Here is a 20,193-nt window from a genome sequence, read left to right on the forward strand (position 1 = left end):
AAACCTTAACTGGGCGTATGTACCGATTATATTAGAAACTTTTGAACAGTCGTACGCAGACAGCATCGGACAAGAGTCACGCAGACAGTATCAGAAACCTTTGACTAGAGTCACGCAGATAGAATCAGAAACCTTTGACTAGGCATACGCAGACAATAACTAAAATATTTTGAATGGGTACATCTACATAGATAGTATCAGAAATGCCTGACTAGGCGCACGCCCACAGTATCACAGACCTTTTCACTACATAATGCACGCAGACAGTGCCAGAAACTTTGTCTAGAGTCACGCAGACAGTATCAGAAACATTTGACATGGCGCACGCAGGCAGTATCAGAAAACTTTAATTTTTGGCTTACAAAGACAATATCAGGATCCTTTGACTAGGCGTACGCAGAAAATAACTAAAATATTTTGAATGGGTACTTCCATATCAACCACCAACACACCATCATCTCTGTGTGTACGTGTGTATGTATGTAGGTATGTATCCACCAAAACTAAAACAGCATGTACATAACAACTGGAGTTGTCTATTTGGCAGACAGAATATTCTTGAGTACGGCGTAAAACACCAATCAAAAAATAAATATAGTAAACAAGGAAACTAGTAAAAACCTGGTTATCGGGGCAACTGTGAAACTGGAAAATGTGAGGCACGACAAATACTCAATTCTCTATGTACCTATTTAACAAAAATAAAAACTACAGTGCAAAACAGTTTGAAACAGGAACTTTATCGGATTACTTAGTTGATTAGTTTTTTATGCTGTAGTCTATAATATTTCACTAATACGACAACGGCCGGCATTATGATAGGAGGAAACAGGGCAAAGCCCTGGGGAAAACCACCACCGTCCGTGGTGAAGACATTCCCACGTACGACCAGCTTGAGCTGGACAGTCACAGAAACCGCATTGGTGAGAGGCTGCTGGGTTATTCCGTTGTACTAGCCCACTAACCAATGGGACACAGAGGCCCCGAACACAAATAAATTGAGCATCTTCACAGGAATGTAGGGCCTACAGATTTACAGGAGATCATATATATCGTCCAGAGTGAGTGCCTGGGGTTTAACGTCGTACTTAACAATTTTTCAGTCATATGGCGACAAAGGAATCCTTAGAAAGCATGTAATGCGCCTCCTTGTCGCAGGACGGATTTACACCGCTATTTTATATAGTGCTGCTTCACTGACACGCCTTACCGAAGACCAGTAACCGTCCTTCCCCAGCCATTATACTGACAGGGTTCAACCTGTCGTTGCACTATCCCCTTCATGCTGAACGCCAAGAGAAGAAGCTGCAACTTCCTCTTTTAAAGTCTTAGGTGTGACTCGATCCAGGATTGACCCTGGACCTACCACTCCACTAACTGTGCTAGCAGGCCGGTATATATATCGTCCAGATGAAGAATCTGGCATGTGTTTTGTTTGCACCATGGGCACAGTTAAAATGACAATATATATCAATGGCTTGATAAGTTTTAACAATCTGACACTATAAAATTATATTCTTTTATGGCTGCATATTAAGGGTTAAAAACAAAAAGAAAATATTTTAGGTAGAGTAAATTTCAATTTATTTCACTCCACATGAATTTACATTATTCGCCTGTTGGCATTTCATAATAAATTTAAATCAAATCAACAATTAACTAACATCCTTGCGTTGTTCTGCGTATGACCTTTAAAAACTGAGAACAACTTGTGTTCACTGTATGAGCATATTTGTATACAATCCATCACACCTGAAGTTTAAACAAACCTTCAGGAGAGAAATGTAGGCCTGCCTTTCTAATAGAAAAGTGTTAATTTTACAGGTCCCCCCACAAAGGATGCAAATCTATGCTTTAGAAGTTGTCAGTATACCCATCTGTCACAGTACTAACATGGACAGTGTATCAGCAGCAATATATTCCTCTGTGTCGCTATGATGAAATGATGTCTTATTTATTTATTAACATTATTTATCCATAGAAACCAAGAATTCAACTGATTCAATGTATGGTGATTTTTACATTTCAAAGCAACCTTTTTAAATTACCAGGGCAATAGCTCATTCAAATTTGAACAACTTACATGCAAATAGTGCACTATTTGCATACTCTAATAGATACTTAATCCAATGGGGCCTGAATCCCAAGTATTACCATCCCCTTATCATACACATGATAACTTGCAAATGATAAGTCATTGCATATAAATACAAGACAAATTTACAGCAACCAGAAGACATTTTAAACACACAAATGCAGTCCCCAATGTTTACTAGACTAATAGACTAGACTAGACTTTTTTATGGGAGTGGGGGGGGGGACACGGTGTCCCCACCTCTTTAAACGTAACACAAGTCACCATGCTCCTTTATTTTATATCTTACTTAGCATACACATGCTGATGTATTATGCTAGGAATATATAATTCATCTTGAAAGTCTGCAGAAACTGTTAATCATGACTAATGTCTTATTGTCTGCATACAGGTATAGTAAGACTTGAGAAGAGAGAGAAAATGAATGATCAGTTCTATTCCGCTAGCTGCGCAAGACTAGGCTAAACATTTGTTCTTCAAACATGAGTATTTGTTTTACAAAACTGGCACCCAATCAGGCAAAACTCACTATCCCGACTCACAGACATGATAATTTTTCTTGTATACAATGAACATGCTCTTCCAACACAGGAGATATGATACCTATCTTTCTTCTGCAAACCCTCCGAAACACCAAATTACATGTGAGATAGACACTGTATGTCTTTAGGTCTCTTCCTCATTCCTCATGTAAAAAGTATTTGATTTCTTCACCGAATCAAAACCGTATGGCCAGAAGGTCTAATGTGAGAGAATTAGCACATCAAGTCATTAACCACTGAAAATGCTGCCACATTTTCATAATAACCATTCTCACATTCAGTGTGAAAAATCTGACTTCACAACCTTTGAGGTTATTTCATAAAACCAGAGGTTTCAATGGAAGTATCGATTGTGATCAGGGTGATAACACACTGTACAACCCGTGTATAGGTAGAATTTCTGGCAACATGGGAGGATATAGTAACCACACACAGGAAAATGTCACAGCACTAATAAAAGTAATACCAATATCCTAAAGCCCAAGATTCCTATGGAGAGAATATCAGTAGAAATATATGTACTGCTTCTATATGCCCAAAAACATTAGCCACGGCAAGCCCATCACATCTCGTTTTAATGATAGCTGGATCATCTCCGAGAGTAGCCTCCCTTTAATTTTAACTTTCCTAGAGTAAATGTGACACAAGCATGATATTATAGGTATTAACTACAGTCATATCATAAGAGAAACCTCTGGCATAATTAATTTGCATCTTTTACAAGGATTCTACTTAAGCAATAGCCTGGAATACAACAAAATACTTTACACCTAAAGAAATGAATTTTTCTTATTTATACATGTCACTATTTTACATATATACAGGTAACAACCTATATTTAGACATGGCGATACTGTGCCTTCTTCTCGCACGGAAAACAGAAGTTTTTATCACTAAAAGTCGATGCCCTTGGACAACAACTGTCAGGATGTGAAGCTGTTCAGACACTTTTTTAAGCACACACCAAGATAGTCATAAATGTCAGCAGATAAACCCCATGATTTTTGATTTCTGGTTCTTTTTCTCTGTCCTGTGTTGATGTGAGCTCAACATTTCCATATCCTCACACAATCCATAGCTGTCCACAACTTGTCCTCTTCGTCAACAAAGTGCGACTTCTATCTAGTTTTGGCTAGGAAAAGTACCAGTACTTTCCCCATACACCACGGTCTTTTGCTCTGGAAACTATCAGCTGTCTGATAATCTGTCCCAATGCAACACACCTGGGGAGCATTGGCTACTTTAAAAAGGGTTAACCAGAATATCTCACAGCTACATCCCTATGCAGTCAGGTCTTGCTTTTGAGATGATTAGGAGCATCAGCGAACATGTACTTGAGTTTGTAAGCCTCTGCTAGCACTTCGCCAATCTCTTCGTTGCCCCAATGATGTGTTGGCAGATTCTGTAGCATCATCATCAGACCCTTAAAATCAAAACAAAAGTTCTGGTGACAGAAGTGACAACTGTGACTTTTGCTTGTATGTTCACATATTCATTGCGTTGGTGTTTAATGTTCTTCTCGGGAATTTCCCACTTCTCCAGGATTATTGGCCGGAAGAAACAAGAGTTCCCAGAGAAAGTCTGTGCCCCCAGTATATGACAAACATGAATGGACGTCTTGGCCAAAACCAGTGAGAGCTGGATTCATGCCTGCCTTTTCGTTCATGAGGGGAATATCAGTTGCAGCTATCGGTAGAAGAAATTTTAACATTTAAAATATGTAACTAGCAAATTTTACTAGGTTTAGATAGAAAGAAATTAAGAAGGAACCTTTCCCAATCCAGCATAACATACTTTTCCAAATAACCCAAGCCTTTTCTATACAGCTATTTTATTGTTACCTGGAAGTCCTTTTCCCTCAGTAGATCTTTTGAAAAGCGAGCCAGAAAGGCAGCACAAACATAGAGGTGGAAAATGGCAAATCCATCCTGTTCAGACTGAAAAAAAAAGTAAAGCAATATTGTATATTAAGGTATGAATTAGCTTCCGCCAATGTGCACGTTAATGAAAGAAGATAATTTATCAACACAAATCAAGAGATTGTGTAACAGTTTTGTATTGTCGAAAATCATCCTATTCAGAGAGTTGACGCTAGACACTGTTTAAAGCACTCACCAAATAGGTATCCCAAAGTCTTATTATACAGCGCAAGGGAATTTCTCGCATGAGCAAGTTGTTCATCCAGCGAAATGAAAATTGTAAGAACTCAACATGGTGCTTCTCCAGATGTGCATGAAGAGGTGCTGATCAAAGGAAACACAGACAAACGCTATTACTCAGTCTGTAGTATGATCTCATTCAATCCTGTTGCTGTTTATTAAGCGGTTAATTCATAATGACATTTCCAAATCAAGTTCAATAATTTGAAAATAACAGTTCAGGTGAACACAAAATACGCCCCCACAAATGCATTTGTTTGAAATGTATAAAAGAATACCAGCAGCATCACCGTGAGTATTATCCCTGATGGGAATCTTCATGGGTGTTGAATATAGATACATGGTTACCATGACAAATGTGTCTACCACAAACAAAAACTTAATGCGGAAAACAGGTGAAGTTGTAGCCCGAACACGAAATGATTTCTATTTATATAGCACATATAAGGAAAATGGCTCTGGTTAACATGATAACGATGAAATTGGACAAATGTGATTCATGACACATCATCATCTGTGTATCTACTAAAACTCTATGTAACAAACTGTTGGAGTTATAGCCCGGACATGAAATCATATCATAATGGTAATCTGGTAGCCATGACAACCGAGCCCATCACCATATGTTTATGAATGCATCCACCAAAAATGAAAAACAGTTGGACTTGGACAGTTGGCAGCCTGGACAAAAAATCATATTTACCTCTATAGTATATACAAGGAAAATGGCGATCTGGTAACCATGATGAAATCACGAAGTCATATCTATTTATATAGCATATCTAAGGAAAATGGCTATCTGGTAACCATGGCAAGTGCGGATACAAACAAATGTGAGTCGCGACTAATCGTCATCTGTTTATGTATGTGTCCACTAAAATTTAAAACTCTACCCTGAAATCACTTGGAGTTACACGCCGGTCACGAAATCATATCTACTTATCTAGTATGTATAAGGAAAATGGCTATCTGGTTCCCATCAGAAGTGCAGAAATGGACAAATGTGAATCGCAACAGATCATCACCTGCATGTCTATGTATTAACCAAAAATTAAAACTCTATGTTGAAAACTGTCAAAGATATAGCACGCATACGAATTTGCGGGGGCATATAAAAATGTATCAGTCATTTTAAAAGGATGATTTGTTTACATTTGAGTCAACACTGAGCAGCTATAAATCATTCAAACTGACACATATACTACTACATCCAAAGAAACTGCAGTTAAAATATTACGATGTAGAAATTTGAGGTTTCCTTGTTTTTTCTTATACTTGTTCTCCACATCAGAACATTCAACTTTTTGTGAACAACGTTACTGTTTAGTTTTTGTTAGCTTCATGATTGCATCATTTTCTTTTCTTCTTTGTTTTTTAACAATATCAGGATTTTTTCTTCTTTCCAAAAAATTATTAAACTGTCAGTTTTATCACATTTGGTACAACACTGCTAAAACTTCAATTATATATTCACCAGTCAAAGACTTGACCACCCAGCTGTGTTGCTCATCATTTAAATAAATTTATGGAATAATAAATTCCAAATACCAGTGAATGAAGAGCAAACTTACCATCAATTCTTTTCATGAGCTCCTTTAAATCATTGACTTTTTGTTGGATCCCTGGCTGGGCAAATGTGTAGTTATCCTGGATTCCATCCAGCAGCTTCGATGTGCACCAAAAGCTGTCAGCTTCAATAATCCTTAATGTTTCTTCTGGTAGTTGTTTTAAATCACAGTTTTCCACCTCTACATCTGAAGAAATAAAACAAAACACAGCTCTGTCACTCACAAAATCCTGCAATGCAGTACAATTATCCTATGTTCATTACTTGTCAACAAAAAATGTAGCAAAATGTGAAAAGGTAAGTCAAGCTGAAGTCTCGTCTCTGGTCTCATCCGAAACCCATAACGGTCATACTGACAGAGGTAACGCTAGTCTACACTAATGTTAATACCAGGATTAACCTTCAATGCAGATTCTGTAGTGTTGTTAGCTTTGCATTCCAAATATCTGTATTATCTATAGATACACAAAATGCTCCATGACACTCAATATAAGCTTTTCCCTTTCCATCAGTCCCACCCAGTCACTGTTCACGAGCACCTGACTGACCGGTAATTGACCTTCTTTATGCAGAGTGCAAAACGAAAAAGTAGCACAGTTCCATATTAAAGATTCTCACAAGAAAGTACTTGAAAGGGGGAAATTTAATTAGTAAAGTTAGATACCCAAAGTTTGTGTCTCATGCAATCTAGAAATTGTATCAGAATTGACATATTCTATGACAAAGATTTCATGGACTTTGAATACAAAGCATAAATGTCAAAAATCAATATGTAAACACCTATCCTTCAAACTGAGCGAGCAGAAAATATTATAATAATAATTATATATAATAATATCTTTATTTATTGAAGGTAGCTTTGTCAATTTACAATGAAAATGTTCTCCCCCCAAGGCCTTCACAGAGAAAACAAATATTTAGGAATCGAAACATGTACTTCAGAGTCCTATCAAAAATACATCAATATATGAAACAAGAAAAAACACCGTGCAGTTTGAAAAGTGAAGCTATATACATTCTTATATACAAAAAGCAACAACACAACCAATAGTGCTGTTCCCGTCACTGTCCCAACCAGCAGAAGTAAGGTAGTGGGAAACTATGAAATTCATAAGAATGTAATGCAACCAGTTTTACTATTTCCATGGTACTTACCATTTTTTATAAATTCTGACAAAAAGATGACAAAGAAAGGGGTGACCAGATCATTGATTCCTTGCACATAACCGCTAGCTTGATGGCGGTAGGCCCAGATGTACAGAATGCGCTCAAATATCTGAAACGGGCAAGTTGGTACGAAGGTAACAAGAACATGTAAAGAAAGAAACATTGTTAAAAGTCAATTAGGTACATAACAGGTTGGCCGTTTAATCAATTTTGCATATTTGTTTTTGATAATTTAATTCTTACATGTAGATATGGCCATTCTGTGACTCATTTGCTAATGCCTTAGTCTTGTCACACTCAATCAGCTCTGAACGACATGGTCTCAAGCTCCAATCTGTTTCTCATCAGATCAGGTGGATTTGGCAGGTATGTGGCAGTGGTTTCTTCCATCAATAAAGTTGATCACCATTGTTCAACCCCAAAAAGAAATTTATAAAGAAACATTTCACCTTATTTATTGTACTCACCTCCTGAACAACTTTCTGTTGAAAAAGTGGAATAAGAGGGTTCATCCTAGGTATGTCTATACTGATCTGAAAGGAAATAATAGAAACAAATCATATCATACAATCTATTTAAATACCTACAGTTGGGGAGATAACAAACTATATATTTAGTGCTTATTAAATTCAAGGTTAAACTATTCATGTAAAACTTACAGGAATTTCAATAATTAACTCAAGAAAATCACACCATTGCAGCCACAGAACTGCAGACAAAGAAATCTTGAAATGTTACCTTTACAACATTTCTATTTAATTTACAAAAGCATCCAGGTGAACAGTAACAATAAATTGAAGGACTGAAGGTTGAATGAGTACAGTCCTAAAATTTTCACAACCATTTTAGTGACCAAGTAATCTGGCATGCATACACTAATTTTTCTAATTATTGGGACAGATATTAGTACTGTGGAAAGCAGAATCCTGCATTTCTTTCCCATTTTTTTGGAAAAGTAAAGATATGTGTATGTTGTTCATTAAATGGTTTAACTATGTGAGAAAAAGGAAACTAAATAATCATGATACAGTTACATGTGTACCTAAAAAGAGCAGACTAGGTGTCCCAAAAACTAGAAGAAATAGGGTAATGTATATTTTCAACCTCTAATTTGAAGAAAATTTGACCAGGTACCTGGCGGAAAGTGTCTTGATAATTCTCTTGTAACCGGGTATCGTAATACTGGTCAATGAAGTTAAAATATTCCCGTCGTTTTCGTTCTAGTGTTGGGTTCCGCCTGTCTTCACTAGCAGGAACATAACCCTGGAAAGAGGAAAAAAATCACCCTAAAATTAACCATCACTCCACTTACTTTGGTTCGCGTGGTATGATTAGCCAGTGCAGAGTAGGAACATGTAAGCTGCAAAATGGGCAGGATGATTTCTTAGACTTTCTATCTTTCTACATAAATGTATCTGGCAAAGATTAAAGATCGAGTTCAGATTATCAGAATAACTCTATAATAAACTGTAACAGAATAAAGTCCAGGGGAAGTGTGTGATTTGACTAGTATTCAGCACAAAATAAAGGTTTCAGTTGGCTATTCCATAGCATATGCTAGTCACTTACAGCAAGAATCTTCCATGTTGTTGCTCTCATACACCGTGGTATACCAGACCAGCACAGTTTCCTCAATTCATCTAAACAAACACAGAGAGAAACTAGAGGAAGGGTCTTGGAACCAAACTACATGTACATGACTCATGACAAAAGTACATGACAAAAGTCCACCAATTCATAATTTCAAACTTCAAAACAAAATTGATTAAATTAAGCCCAGCAGTTCTGGATATATAAAAGGCTAGTGTCTGCCACAATGTCAAAAAAATACCTATACTGTTTCTAAGGCTCATGTCATGAAGTTTCATGACAAAAGTGGTGAATATCTGCAGATCAGTTCCTGAAATATCATACTGGCAATGTTTTGGTGGACACTGGACATCATACACAATATGTAGGTCTTAAAGTTGAGGGGAGACATAATACACACAATCAGTGCTATCTAGGATTCTGTAGATTCTGCTTGTATGCAAACTAACATCAGCTCAGTGACAATGAGAACATTTTATTTTCTTTAGAGTTATAACCCAAATAAGGTAATATTCAAGATTTACAATTATTATATTATTCATTTCCTCTTGTATACATTTAGAAAAAATTTATGGTATTCTTTACAGACTGCAATCTTCTTGTATAACAGCCACATGCTGTTGTGATCCACACCTATTATAATGTGGATGTAGATATATCTTGATGAAAAACACATGCATGAAAATGTGTGGCATTGGTAATGAAGAAATTCTGATAATGAACTATACTTAAGTCTGTGTTTCCTGATAGCACAGCTTTCATGCGTTCTAATTTTGTGGATTCTCTGTCTGGGACAGGTATCTGACCCAATCTTATATTGGTTGTCTTCACAGGTTTGTATCCAGCACTATTCAGACGGACTCCTACCCCTGGACCCAGGCCAGGAGAAGAGGGGCCAAGGCCAGGGGAAGAGAGGCCTGATGGGACAAACCCTGCCTTATCTGTGGGCAAGAGAGATACAAAAAATTATTACCATACTGAACTTGAATGTTTGACAAATATAAACTTGTAACTATGTTAATACAGAAAAAACAGAAGTAAGTTTAATACACTTAAAGTTAGATAACATCCCTATAATAAATTAGTAATACAATATTTCTTTCCTTCTTTCACTGTCATTTAATGCCAAAGTAATACAGTAATTTTGGGCTACACAATCAGACAATGAAAAGTACACTGCAATTGTAGTTCATTTGAATGATCCATTTTCCAACAATTTTCAATAAAAACAGTGACACATTCTGGTCTTAACTATCTTTCTAAGTATCAATACAGGTAAAATATCAACAAGCAATTAGAGCTTGTATACACATGTCAGCTGTATTGCATACCATTTGCTGAGCCTGCTTCAACCTGCTGTTTACTGTGGTGATCCAGAACTGCTTTCGCAGTAGACTGAACATCCCGCAAGGACATCTGCACGTTTGCCATACCAATAAGGTCATCATCACCATCATCCCAGGCATCAGATGTGGAATTAGCAAAGGCCACAAAGGAATCATTAGAACGGGCTTTTGTTTTGTCATCTTTCCTTGTGTTTTGATTCATATGTGTCCTAAAAAAACAGTGCACAAAAACTTTGAGGAAAAAAAAAGAAGGAAAACTCTTAAATGTCCATATAGTTGGACACTGAGCTATTTGGTGTGGTAATATTGTAGAGCAATGTGTACTACCACAGGTCAGCTGCAAGAGGCCACTATGTATTCAGGATTTCCTGAAAGTCTGCCCTCTTTTTGGTTAACACACCACAGCATGGATACCCAGAGCAAGGTATAGTTTTTCCTTGTTTCTCCTTCTTAGGAGCATTGTAGTTTGTTGACAAAAAAATCACAAACAATTATAACATCTTGCTACAGGGACAATAACCAGTTTAACTTCCCGTATAACTGATCTGAGAGTTTTCTTTTAAGTTGCAACAATGTTTAATAGCAATTATGTTCTTCCTTAACTTAAACAACAGTTTGTTTATAAACTGGAAACTCATATGAAGGCTTTATTAAATCCATCAGGCTGTGTGTTTCCATTTTCCGTGGCTCAACTCTGTAATTTTACCATTAGCCATAGAGACACTCCTTAACTCATTTGGAGCAATCACTGTATCTTTTCACTCAAAGCCCTAAGAATTACCCCTCGCCTCTCATCGCAACAGATCTCACATGTAAGTCTTCATGAGTATTCCAACTTGACTCAGCATGATATATCAAGACATTAACACCAGTGGTAAATTATTATGTATCATCTTAGTATCACTGGAGTAGTCCCCAGGTTTCTTCTACCTGAAAAGGTATAATCTGGGATCACACTTTCCTAATGGTGGGAAAGGAAGGATGAAACTGTACTGCTGACATTGTGCCTGCAGCCAAGTCTAGATGGAGCATGCATGAAGACTTATGTTTAGAAATTGTTACGATTACACATGGAGGAAATATGTGTGGACTATAGGCGAAAAGATCTGTCTGGTCTGAGTAAAGCAAGCAGTATCTCTTTAGCTTATAGTAAAAGTGCAGAATCGAGCCACAGAGATGCACGGGTTTAGGTGACAGTCACATGTGGCATTTACCAAGGAATAACAGGGACAGCATCACAACTGACCTCAACGAATTTTGAAGTATACATGTAACTTTAACATCCACATTTATTACAAAAAGTAAAATGACAATATAGACTCTTACTCTTGTTGTCTATCTTGTATTGGAGGATGCTGGGCACCATACACAGGCTTTATACTACAATACAAATTAAACCTCATGATTAATACTGAGCTTAGTACTTGTAAACATACCTGTAGTGTAAGATACATATAAGATACATATTGTATAGGAAATTGTTACGGAATATAGTATAACCACTACAAAAATATAGACTATATTGTTCTGCCATTCCACTTATGTGGTACTGACATAAAATTAACAAGTACTGTCTTACTATCATACAAAATTTACTGACAGTGAAGGTAGGATTTCCTGGGTTAAATTCTTCAGCTAATGTCATGCTGAGAAGAACAATTGTGGCATAACTAAAATTCAGCTGAGGGTAGGCATATAATCCACTTGCCTCATTCTTAATTTCAAACAAGCCAATCAATGATCCAAGTATGTCTAAAAATGCCATACTACTGAAGTATACTGATTGGCTGCATGGCTAGTTCTAATCAAAATAACTTGCATTTAAAAATGTTAAGAAGAAAGCTCTAAATGAATTAACCAGGCGAAAGTAATAATGTAGACAGATAAAAGTAATGGTTCTTTAAAACAGAGAACATGTAAAGGGACTGCAAGCTGGCTTCGTGAAGTTCTTCTGCAAAAAAATAACCATGCCAAGGAAAATGGTGACTCTTTCCATCTCCATTCAGCAAAAGAGCGCAATTGGTCATTTGTAACAAAGCTGTTTATCAAAATGCATCCTATATTTTTACTTGACAATCAAAGTTCGCAAATAAAAGACCCATTGTGAACTGAAATCTGAAGCATTTTCCTTGCTATGGTAGTTTTATGCTGAGAATCGATTTAAAAATGAAAAGTTTTAATCTGCAGTATAGTTCCGAGCCCATTCAAGTGTCCATCCTGTTTTTAATTACATCATGAGCCTGCAGCATGTTGATGCCTACAATGTTTCTGAAACCCTGTGCATGGGTCAGCCAAAAGACAGCAATGATTGACCAGAAGGTTACAAAGACCGGATTTGCAAGGGGTCACATACCTTAAATAATCAACAAATTTAACCAGTAAAGTACCACAATCGATGAGATTTGAAATCATTATTTACAGGATTTGGAAGACTAAATGTATTGTTCACGTAAAGGCACTTGTGAACTTTACAGGAATTATAAAATAAGTCTGATACATTCATGCTATAAGGTACATTCTCACTAGATCTGTGGTCGAATTTGTTGAGGATTTAAGGAATTACAAATTTCAAATTTCAACGATTCACATTTCAAGCTATCCAAAAATAAACAATATGTCACTGTTACACAATTTAACATCATTTCGGATCCATTTCTTTGATCGGATAAAAGAAAATCATGACCTCACATGATGGCCTGGGAAGCCCTGTCAGATCTGGACTGCGAACCATTACAATCCATCTTGCAATCCAATCCAGCTAGCAATTCTTCAATCCGTTCAAAGAAACAGAAGGGAAAACAATGCAATTCTTCATTTTTGTCAATTATTCGTTAGGCTGGCCCATTATGTTAGTATGGCATTTCTAGGCAGAGTTGATCCAAGTACACTGAGTGACTGTTGGATATGCCATATACATGGCTGTTCAACCTACAGTCAGAGACGAGTGCCCTTGTTTAAATGGTGGGACACAGATGGCAGCCTGAATAACAACTCCAAATATCTCTAGCTGGTCACATCCACATCATAACATCTCCCCATCCAATTGCTGCACAAAGTCTGGTAATGATAATCCAATAAAGTATCGTTTCAAGCGTAAAATGTCTGGTCACAAGACCGGGTCATGTGAACACTTGAATTGTCACCAACAGTCCTGGACTCATTACAAAATTTTGAATAGCGATTGAAATTATTCCTCATCCAACATTCAGTGCACTCTTGTTGCGGAATGTAACTCTGAAATCAACCAAAGTGTTGGCAGAGTTACAGGGAATAACTGCTTCTAATATGTCGGACTGATGCTAAGCCACATTTACCACAATTTTCCCTGGCATAAATAGATGTCAACCAAGAGGTCCCCATAATCAACTAACCTGTTCTGAGTCTAGCCGAACCAAAAACTATCCATGGCAACTGCACAAATTCACAAAATAAATACATTTTCAGAAAATACATCCACTCTGGCCTTAAGCTGTCTGTATCCATTTTGATCACTTGCGGGAACGAACGAGACTGAAGCGCCATCTGACGACAGGGGGAGTGAACCAGTCAAATAGACGACTAGGCTTGCCAAGTGTAAAGATTCCCACTCCATGGTATTATCTCCATTGAACAATCTTATTTTTATCTAGGCTCACATTGATCACATGACTTGTAAGCTTGACTATCAGAATGTGATGGCAGCCACAGTGGGTAGTGTTTAAAAATGTATTTATGTTGTCAATTTGTGCAGTTGTCACGGATCATTTTTGGTTCGGCGAGTCAGAACATGTTAGTCGAATATGGGAACCACTCGGTTGACATCAATTTACGCCAGGGAAGATTTAATCCGCGTGCGAAGATACAGTAAATTTGGCTTACCATCGATCAGACATATTAGAAGCCATCGATAAGACATATTATTCCCCTAACTCTCCCAACATTTCATGTTGATCAATTTCAGAGTTACTTTCTGCAACTAAGTGTACTCGGACTTAGGCAGAGTATTTGGGGTAGTCAATTAGCAAAGATTCTACATACTATCCCTTTTAAGTGACATTAAAATCACACCCATGAGTTTAAAATCCTGGACTAAAAGTCTATAAATTAAGAGAGGACGATTGTGGCATTTTCTTACTGTCGTGCCATCTTCAGTTCCATGGGGCTATGTTTAGGCCCACAAATATACGTAAACACAGCCCCACATACTCAGGACAGGGTTCCATATAATCATGTACTTTGGTTGTTTAGATATTGAACCGACATGGCTACTATAAAACCATTTACATTGTATACATTCTGATCCAATAAAGCCTTACAACTTTCACATATGCAGTAGTCCAAGTTCAACCTGACGGAATACAGACAGTGTAATATGATCCGGCAGTGTAGTTGTTGTTGTAAAATGTGTGACGTTGGACGCCCTCCTTGCCAGGACCGGGCACTCACCTTCCCGGGACGTTACTGGATTTCTTCCAGAAATTTGACTTCGAGCCGTCTTTCACTCCCGCGTTGCTTACAGCAGACATGGCTCCGGTTTTTGGTAAGCGCCTTCTTCTGAGTGCATCTTTACTTCAAATCATAGCGAAGATACAATTGCAGCTGACTTCCTTCTTCGAAAGAACACCGGAACACATCAAAAGCATATATTGCGATTTTTGCATTATGGGATACTTGAAACGTCGTCTTATTTGGTGGTTACCATCCAGAGATAATGAAGTTGTGGTGTCAAATTGAACCGGATATGATGATTCAAGATACTCCATACTCGCTTACCTCCCCTGTCCCTATGTCGCATTTCACGGACCGTTATCGTTATTGTATGAATTCTCCAAGAATAACCGCAATGATTTTCAATAATCAACATTCTGGATTCTTTCGGGGGACAATAAATCCACACAGAGAAAGCAAAATAAAAATGACAGAAAGGGGTCCGCCATAGACGGCTCTTGTTCCACACCGATCAATGACATAATACACTTCCTGTGATACTGGCGCCGCCTATAAAACTACAACCGTGGAGTTTTGTAGAATAAGTCAGAAGAAGTAATGTTCATGTAGGTTTGCTAATAAGTAAGTTTGATGATGGATATTTCCCACATATTATTCTGTTGACGATGTGAGAAACTATGGCTTCTAGTATGGGCTAGTTTGGATAAATGGTTGGCCAGTTTTTCTGTCATCTTGCGGAGCATCATTTTCACATTGCTAGTTATGGCCTGAAAATACTACAACGACAACTTCTGTGTGTAGCTACGTGCACAAGACTAGTACTCAACTAAAAGGACACACACAGTTTTATAATTAGTGGGCTTTAATAATTGTTCACAAATCTCTTTTTTTTTTCTTACTGCTTTTCTCACGTGCACACTTCAAAAGATTTCTTATGTACCACTCAAGACAGACAAAAGAAGTTTTCACCTTAATTATACCAACATATTCCTACAGTGAGAATTGAATATAGTTTCACAACACTAACAAGGGGCTATTTTGTTGGCATCCATGCTCAAAGGAAACATCTGAATGATTTAGGTTTTTGTTATTTAGACTGGTGGTTTTTACTGATACCAAAAGACAATTTACATATGGCTCCAGTCGCGTCATATTACATAGGATATTGAACATAGCTTTCTGCTTAATTGTATCGTCTGCATCACCCAATCCTGTTCAACTGATTACCGTAATGTAAGTGAAATATACTGTAGGATGCATAAAACATTAATCAAATATACAAATATACCTCTCCTTCCAGTCTTGGTGATGTACAAGAGGGTGGTCATCAATAAGCCAGATTTCACCTATCTGAAAACCAAATTGTAAGTACAGTACTCGCCTCTAATTTCACAGAATGATTTTTTTTACCATCAAAGTACCTTGATGTACGCTGTAATCCAGAAGGGAAATTACTTGGTGAAAAATCATGTGAATATATATTGTATAAATGACCAAACATTGTGACCAAGAAAATTGCATTTGTAAATAAATGTGTTAACTTACCACTTTATATTATTAAAGTGTGTATGGAATACTATCTTCTAATTAAACCTCAAAACTTCTTTGTAAGATCAGTGGAAACTTCAGAAATATTACTCTTCAAATTTTCTTGTTCTTGATAATTTGTTGTACCGATAATGTAGTGTAGTGTTTCTTAATAATTTCATGTTACGGTTATCATTTACAGAGATTTTGAAGAAAATACTGAAAACTTCACAATTGATGCCATCCTTTTCAAGTATGTGGTAAAACAAGCAGTTGGATTTGTCTTTGGAGAGGTATTTGTAAATTTTTATCCAGAGTACAGTCAGAGTGGTCAGTTTTTTTACTTTTTCTTATAATCTTATACCAGACTTCGTTGATGATGTCCTTATTAAGTATGGGGTCAAATAAATGTTCTTAATCAGTTCGTAAACTATTTATGGTAATTTTATACAAAATCTTTCATTGAGACCAAATAATAAAAAGATTTCTACGTGTACAGTTTTTCAGTGAAGTATCCATTTTTTTTTGCAAGGTGCACAGGTTTTCTTCACATAATGACGTTGCAAAGATTGGACTTTTCAAATAGTTTTCTCTCATGAAGAAACATCTCTGCTGCTGTGTAAATAGTTTTGCAGAGGCGGTCACTGTAATAAGTGTAAATTTTTGAGTAAGGCATCTGACAAACGTAGACTAAAGACTGTAGCTATTGAGGTTGACATGTTCTTTGACACCTTAACTCAATATCATGTTTTATTCGACAAAGTACATGTACAATCGAGGTTTGCTTTATCTTAAATGCTGAAATGTATCGTGATGTGTGATGCTTGCTAAAATCTTTTTTTAAAAGACCTTTACATAGTTATATGATTTCATACTGTAATTGTGATTTTCTGATTCCCTGTATATCTCTTTCTCCACTGAAGGAAAGTGTGATTGTGCTTATCCAAAACATATCGCCTGTCATTCACGTTCTAGGTTGGTGGTAGTCTAAATGTTGATGTTTTGAAATACTCAATCAAGGAAAGAGAAGCAATTTTAAGGGTCCGTACAAGGTGAGCAAATGCAAATGTTTCAGGACAAAAATACTCAGAACATAATGAATAACACATAATCGAGAACTCAAGAACTGTTAATACTTGTTGTGGAAATTTTTCTTATGGGAACAAAAAATTCCATATAGATTAGCTGTAGAAACATATTAGGGGTAAGGTATGAAATCTAATTTAAATGTAGAAACAGCTACACAAACTGCTTAGTTCTGTTCTTTATAATTGAAAACATGCAGGTCAACGAACACTAAAACCATTCATTTACCATTAAATGATGACTGACTTTCTGTTCACAGTGCCGCTGTGCAGTTGCAGAGTGCATTGAGCCTATACAGTTCATACAAGGGAAAGTTGTGTGCATTCCACACTTTACAGGTCCGAGCTAAACTTCAGACACATTATAGGTGTAATATTTGTTAATTTGAAAATTAAAAAAAAGTTTATATGAAAGTTGAACTCCATGTGTGCAGAAGCATTGCAAAATATCTTGGATAAAAAAAGAATCAAGATAAATTAATATTCCGATCATATCAGAGCTGATTTAAATGTGGTTTAAATAAAGCTGACATAATGAGGTTAATCATTGAGGTGGAGGAGACAAGACAGGAAAAGGATTTTTCTAGCCTTTAAAATCCACTTTATTGCTATCTTGCAATATTAAGAATTATGTTTTGCTAAAGCAAGTTTGATTGAGAAAGCAATATTGTCATCACAGAGATAATTTTTACTTGTTATGCAATAAAATGATTAGCATAGAACACCAGGAAGAATGTTGTTTCCTATGTTACCTGTCAGATAATCAGAACTGACTTGGCTCCCTTATCTGTACAGGAATGATTAGTGAATGCCATGTTTAACCAATCGGCAGGTGTTGCTGGTGACAGCCAGAGACGCTGTTTTAAATGAATGAGTGAATGAATGATTGTGGCTTAATGCCCAATGACACTGGTTCGAAACCAAAAATCGAAACAGAAAATTTGTTGTTAGTGACTACAGGCAGCCAAAAGCTTGTGTGGTCTCATCTTGCACTAATGTGGCGTTCTAGTCAGTATGCCACACACAGGAAATGTTGTCAGCAATTACCAATGGTTGATTGATGTAGTTTGCCATGGGAACTTCTGTTTTCTCTTCTTGTAAAACTGAATGTGATAGTATAAATGAGAACTTTTCTGAAAATTTCATTTAACAACAATCAGGTCAATAAATTAACTCATTTGAATTCCAGGTCTCTCCACATTTGATTTCTTTGGCTGTTAACAGTCGACATATTGACGTGTAGTGTGAGATTGACTTGTGGGTTAAGGAAATGTCAGACCCGTACGGTAGTGTGGCCTCAGGATCCCTGAAGCTTAAGGGAGTGTCTGATCACAAAATAAAGAAAAAGAAGAAGAGGAAGGACAAAGAGCTAAAACAAATGGTAGAGAACACTGTCAAGGAGGATGGAGACAGCCTACAGGAGGGTTGTTCTTCACAAGTTGTAGTGAAAAAGGGGTATGTCGACAAGCGAACGAAAGCAGAGCTAGCTTTTGAGAGGGTTAAGCAAAAGCGCCAGGAAGAGGAGATCCTTGAAAAAGCAAGCAAGACTCACAAGGAAAGAATCATGGATTTTAATCGACATTTAGATAACCTAACAGAACATTTTGACATTCCCAAGGTCAGCTGGACGAAATGATCAATCATTATTGATTCTCAGTCTGGGGTGAACTGGAAAACATTTACTTCCATTATAAAGTGTTCATGAAGAGAATATCTCATCATTTGCCTGAAGAATATTCTCTTTTATAATGAATCATAGGCTACATTCATGAACATGATTTTTTGAACACCTTACTTCACTGAAGATGAGAACAAGAGTTAGATCTCCATGCTTGAACAGATTTGGTGGAGAAAAGTATTTGCTGCTTATGAAAGATGCATTATTATTGTATTTTAAATACCCTATATGAATAAATATATAAGACAGTCCTACTTGTTCGATGATGATCGATGTTCCATTCAGAATGTGTTAATGTTTTGTTGTGGGATGAAGACAGTCACCGGTAAAGGTGTTCCTTGATGTGAAGGGAAGGGATGTCTTCTCCCTCAGATTTTACCCAAATAAAATAAGTATGTACACTTCAAGTTCAAATTGTTTTGATGGTCTGCTTCGGTGTAAGGCACAGTCGTACTATTCTTTGCAGTTAAATGTATAAGTACAAGTGATAACATGGTGACGCTTTAGGTTTTCTTGTGCGGAATTTTACTCACTGTGAACCACGATTTCTTGGTTCTTATGCTAAATCACAAAACTAAAAAGGCATGCTTTTCAACCTTTATCTGGGATACTTTATCGATCCATATGTACGTGTGGTCTGGAGATGTCTTGCATTTTCTGGAGGGTATCGCAAAAAGTATTGCTTTATTGAGCTCAGGTTGCGCATACATGCGAACAATAACATGATAAGACTGTACGCATTATTTATGCTATGTGTGCATATTAATCACGGTAAATAATAAAAATCATGACTTGCCATCTTGTGCTACGGAAATATTTGGATCAGTCTGTATAGCCTAGTAGTTAGAGGCGCTTGTCTTTCAATCGCCAGGAACACGAGGTTCATCGCCGGTCTTGCATGGGCACTGACTGTGTGGGGTCGTGTTGATAAGTAACCCGTGACACTTCTGAGGCCGTTTGCACAACGTAAATGTTCTTTAAAGACCACTTGTCCAGCAATATTACGTGC

The 20,193-nt window shown here is 36.9% G+C and overlaps 2 protein-coding genes across 5 annotated transcripts; one reads left to right on the top strand and one right to left on the bottom strand.

The window, feature by feature from the left end:
* Positions 1-1,594: 1,594 nt before the first annotated feature.
* Positions 1,595-15,393, bottom strand: LOC135469834 (TBC1 domain family member 22B-like). Of its 2 annotated transcripts, XM_064748443.1 has the most exons (12): positions 14,892-15,393; positions 11,793-11,846; positions 10,452-10,675; positions 9,849-10,061; positions 9,100-9,170; positions 8,665-8,793; positions 7,998-8,063; positions 7,519-7,639; positions 6,368-6,550; positions 4,753-4,880; positions 4,479-4,574; positions 1,595-4,060 (listed from the first exon to the last, which is right to left on the bottom strand). In XM_064748443.1, the coding sequence occupies exons 1-12, from the start codon at positions 14,969-14,971 to the stop codon at positions 3,926-3,928; spliced, it is 1,500 nt and encodes a 499-aa protein (XP_064604513.1). In that variant the 5' UTR covers positions 14,972-15,393; the 3' UTR covers positions 1,595-3,925. The 2 variants fall into 2 exon arrangements, with proteins under 2 accessions (XP_064604513.1, XP_064604514.1); XM_064748444.1 differs by lacking the exon at positions 11,793-11,846.
* A 34-nt stretch (positions 15,394-15,427) lies between these two features.
* On the top strand, positions 15,428-19,977 carry LOC135471130 (protein FAM32A-like). 3 transcript variants are annotated; one of them, XM_064750211.1, is made up of 6 exons: positions 15,428-15,515; positions 16,195-16,258; positions 16,624-16,714; positions 17,397-17,473; positions 17,767-17,845; positions 18,696-19,977. In XM_064750211.1, exon 6 carries the CDS (start codon positions 18,777-18,779, stop codon positions 19,140-19,142), a length of 366 nt encoding a protein of 121 aa, XP_064606281.1. In that variant the 5' UTR covers positions 15,428-15,515; positions 16,195-16,258; positions 16,624-16,714; positions 17,397-17,473; positions 17,767-17,845; positions 18,696-18,776; the 3' UTR covers positions 19,143-19,977. The 3 variants fall into 3 exon arrangements, with proteins under 3 accessions (XP_064606281.1, XP_064606283.1, XP_064606282.1); XM_064750213.1 differs by having other exon boundaries at positions 18,696-18,759; XM_064750212.1 differs by having other exon boundaries at positions 15,446-15,499.
* The last annotated feature ends 216 nt before the right edge of the window (positions 19,978-20,193 follow it).

This window comes from Liolophura sinensis, chromosome 7, assembly GCF_032854445.1.
Source record: "Liolophura sinensis isolate JHLJ2023 chromosome 7, CUHK_Ljap_v2, whole genome shotgun sequence".
Lineage (NCBI taxonomy): Eukaryota > Metazoa > Mollusca > Polyplacophora > Chitonida > Chitonidae > Liolophura > Liolophura sinensis.